Consider the following 3,298-nt stretch of genomic DNA (forward strand, 5'->3'; position numbering starts at 1 on the left):
CCAATAAATATGCTAACACAATTTCCTTATGTATTATAAGAGCTCTATTAGATTTCCAAAAAAACAGCATGGAACTTGATTGAGAAATAAAAATTAGTGAAAATTAACTCTCCTTTTGTTTGAATGAAGGTACAAACTTGTTAAGTGGGTTAAATTTTGTGAGTGTTGATATCATGACCTATGTTCAAAACCCACCTTTACCTAGTAATTACAAACCGGCTACGAACTCACCCATCTACTTTAAGAGGGGGGCTCATCTTCTGTTTAGATAGGTAATTTGACCAATGCATATATTACCTTACCTTGTAAACTTGCTTCACCCTTCAACGAATCTAATAATATTAGTAAGCAATTCATACCATTTTTATTACTTCTAATTTGATTTAATCTTAAATTTTTCTTCCTTCTCATTCGTTTTTACTCTTATTGTTCTTTTACTTACACAAATAGAGGGCATGGTTAAGTTGAATCAGTAAATAAAATGGGCGTTCAAGCCAATGCAACACATTGTCTTTATATGGAGAAAGAAAGCTAGTTGCGTGAGCTGCCTATTATAATGCCAACCCTCTCTCCCTCTCCTTTTCCTTCTACTAAACTCCAATTGCAACATCAAAACAGTGGTGATATGCTCGGTGCTAGGTTTTTTTGTCTCCTCCTCCTCTAAAGCATATCCCCTTGTATTTAACCCCTCTCTTCAATTATATAACATTATTTGTATCATCTCTCTTAAATGCTACTTGTATCATGGCTGCAGACCTTGGCCTACTAAAACTTGCTCAAACTCAACAACAACCGAACCCTAGCTTGACTACCAGCTCGTGGATGTGGAACTCAAGGCGAGCTCAAGAAGACGATGATTCATGGGAGGTTCGTGCTTTCGCCGAAGATACTGGTAACATTATGGGCACCACATGGCCCCCTCGCTCCTACACTTGCACCTTTTGTAGGCGTGAATTTCGATCCGCACAAGCACTAGGGGGTCACATGAATGTGCACCGCCGCGACCGTGCTAGACTCCGCCAATCGTCACCAGGGTCCACTGACCCATCATCATCTTCAACTTCCTCATCTGCTCTCATCTTCCCTACTCAAGAATTTGCCTCTAATGGCGGATTATGCCTTCTCTATCCTTTACCAAGCCCTAATAGTGTTTTCAATTCAACGTCATTTAATGGGTGTATGGATTCTCCCTCTACTCTTCTTTCTATCTCACCTTATCCAACGAATAACTTGATATCGTCTTGCCCAGCTGCTAATTTTCCAATGGAAACAAGTATCTCTCTCTGTCACAACTTCGGCCAAGTTGAATCTACTGTGTCTGTCGATAACGATGATAATAACATTAGAAACAGCAACAATTCCAGCACAGGATTCGCAGAAGAGCTAGATCTTGAGCTTCGTCTTGGATCAAGGCCGACACCATAACAAGAGAAAGCTGTTATGGATTTGTATGTTTATTGTTTGAGGAAAAGAGTGCAATCTGTGTGTAAGTTACACTAGTATAGTCCTTGTAAACTTGTGTGACCAAATCTTTGGTGGCTGATACTTTCAAGAGTGTGTGACTGAAGGTACAATGGCATAAAAATGGAGACCAGGAAAGAAGAAGACAAGCTTGTAAATTGAAAGAAAAAGGAGGATTTATTAAAGATGGATCCTTTAAGGAAATTAGGGTTTGTGAAATTGACTGGTACAGTTTGCAGTGCAGTGTCATTATCTGTTGCACATTTCTTAGTAAAGTCTGGTGATATATTTCCGTGGGGATTTTCTATCAAATAACTGGGGATGTGTGTGCCTCTTTTTCAATCAAATTGTCAAAACGCCACTGCAACCATTTCATTTTACAGAAATAACTCTGAAACCCTCTTCACAATAGCAAATTAAGCTCTCTATCTCTCTCTCTCACACGCACACACCATCACTACTTGTTTATGTCAAAAGGAATTCTCATAGTTGTCATGATTTATATTAGTATTGATCATGGTGAACTTGATAAAATTAGACTAAATATATTAGGATGAGTATCCGTTTATGACTCAGGTAATGCTTTGAATAAACCCTGATCAACACTACATTTGTGTTAAAAAGAGTTTATTTATGAAAAGGGATACACACATTACCCCACATCAAGGACTTATAGGAGAATTGTAAGAGCTACATATGGAAACTCATCCTAATCCATCTATTCTAATTTTATCAACTTAATCCTGGTTGGTACTAATATAGATCATGACAACTGGGAGAAGTTACATGAGATATACTAGTACCTAGCCACATCACTGACAACAATAGTCCATCTTTTGCATTTATGGAAGGATGAGGTCCTTCTAACCTCAGGCTTACTTGTTAGAGTATATTATACAATACATGAGAGACATTGAATCATATTCGATGTCTCTCATCACTAATGGCAAGTTGTGATGCATGAAAGGTTTGGTATAGATTAGGAATGATATTTACAATACTAGTTTTATTAGATATTTAGAAAGCTAATTTTATCTAATAGGATTTTCTAAACTTGGAACGTCAAGGTTGGGTATAATTTTCTTCTATGTTTTGTAGTTTTCTATGTAAACCCACCAAAGGTTTTTCCAGCGGTATTCAAGAACTTCAATAAAATTTCTTCTTTATGATATTAGAGCTTAAGCTTTATTAAGAGAGAGAACTTGGTGCACCATTATTTAAAGGTGGCACTTATGCAACTGTTGGACCTAAATATCTGTTCTTTTTTCTTCATTATTGGTTTACATATCTTCAATAAAAATTTTATCTTCCTCTATACCTCTACAAACCAACCTAGTGTCCTCATTCATGTCCCACATTTTTTATTATCTTTTTATCTAAAATCTCTCCAATGTACAATCTTCCTTTGTATGCTCCTAAGAGAAATCATGACAAACATGATCTAGTAAGTCATTGGCTTTAAAAACAGTGAGATACGATAGTGATGGACTTGACAGGTAGGTAGTGATCACCAACAAGTACGATTGGATTTTTTATTACCTATGAATATGTCATACGATGAGACCAAGAGCAATTATTTCAAAGAAGTCAATTACACATTCTTCTTCAAAGGAACATGCAATTATGGAAGAATGTTTGAGTTTGAATCTATAATATGGTATGTACATAATATACATTGAACATAATCGATCGGTGTATCTAATCACTAATGGAAAATTATAATGTACGAAAGGTTTTGGTACAGATTAGTATTGATATTTAAAATATTAACATTATTAAATATTTAGAAATTTAATATTATCCATTGCCATAGACTTGCCCATTCTGGCAAGGCAAG

At 36.0% G+C, this 3,298-nt stretch overlaps 1 protein-coding gene across 1 annotated transcript; it reads left to right on the plus strand.

Moving 5' to 3' along the window:
- Positions 1-614: 614 nt before the first annotated feature.
- Positions 615-1,773, plus strand: LOC147391497 (C2H2 and C2HC zinc fingers superfamily protein). The gene has a single exon (XM_086460018.1). The coding sequence runs from the start codon at positions 745-747 to the stop codon at positions 1,423-1,425; it is 681 nt and encodes a 226-aa protein (XP_086316144.1). The 5' UTR covers positions 615-744; the 3' UTR covers positions 1,426-1,773.
- The last annotated feature ends 1,525 nt before the right edge of the window (positions 1,774-3,298 follow it).

Source organism: Akebia trifoliata, chromosome 11 (genome assembly GCF_017979445.1).
Source record: "Akebia trifoliata isolate Shusen 1 chromosome 11, ASM1797944v1, whole genome shotgun sequence".
Lineage (NCBI taxonomy): Eukaryota > Viridiplantae > Streptophyta > Magnoliopsida > Ranunculales > Lardizabalaceae > Akebia > Akebia trifoliata.

Coding starts and splice junctions, on each gene's coding strand:
- LOC147391497 (XM_086460018.1), top strand. CDS start 745: ATGGCTGCAGACCTTGGCCTACTAAAACTTGCTCAAACTCAACAACAA.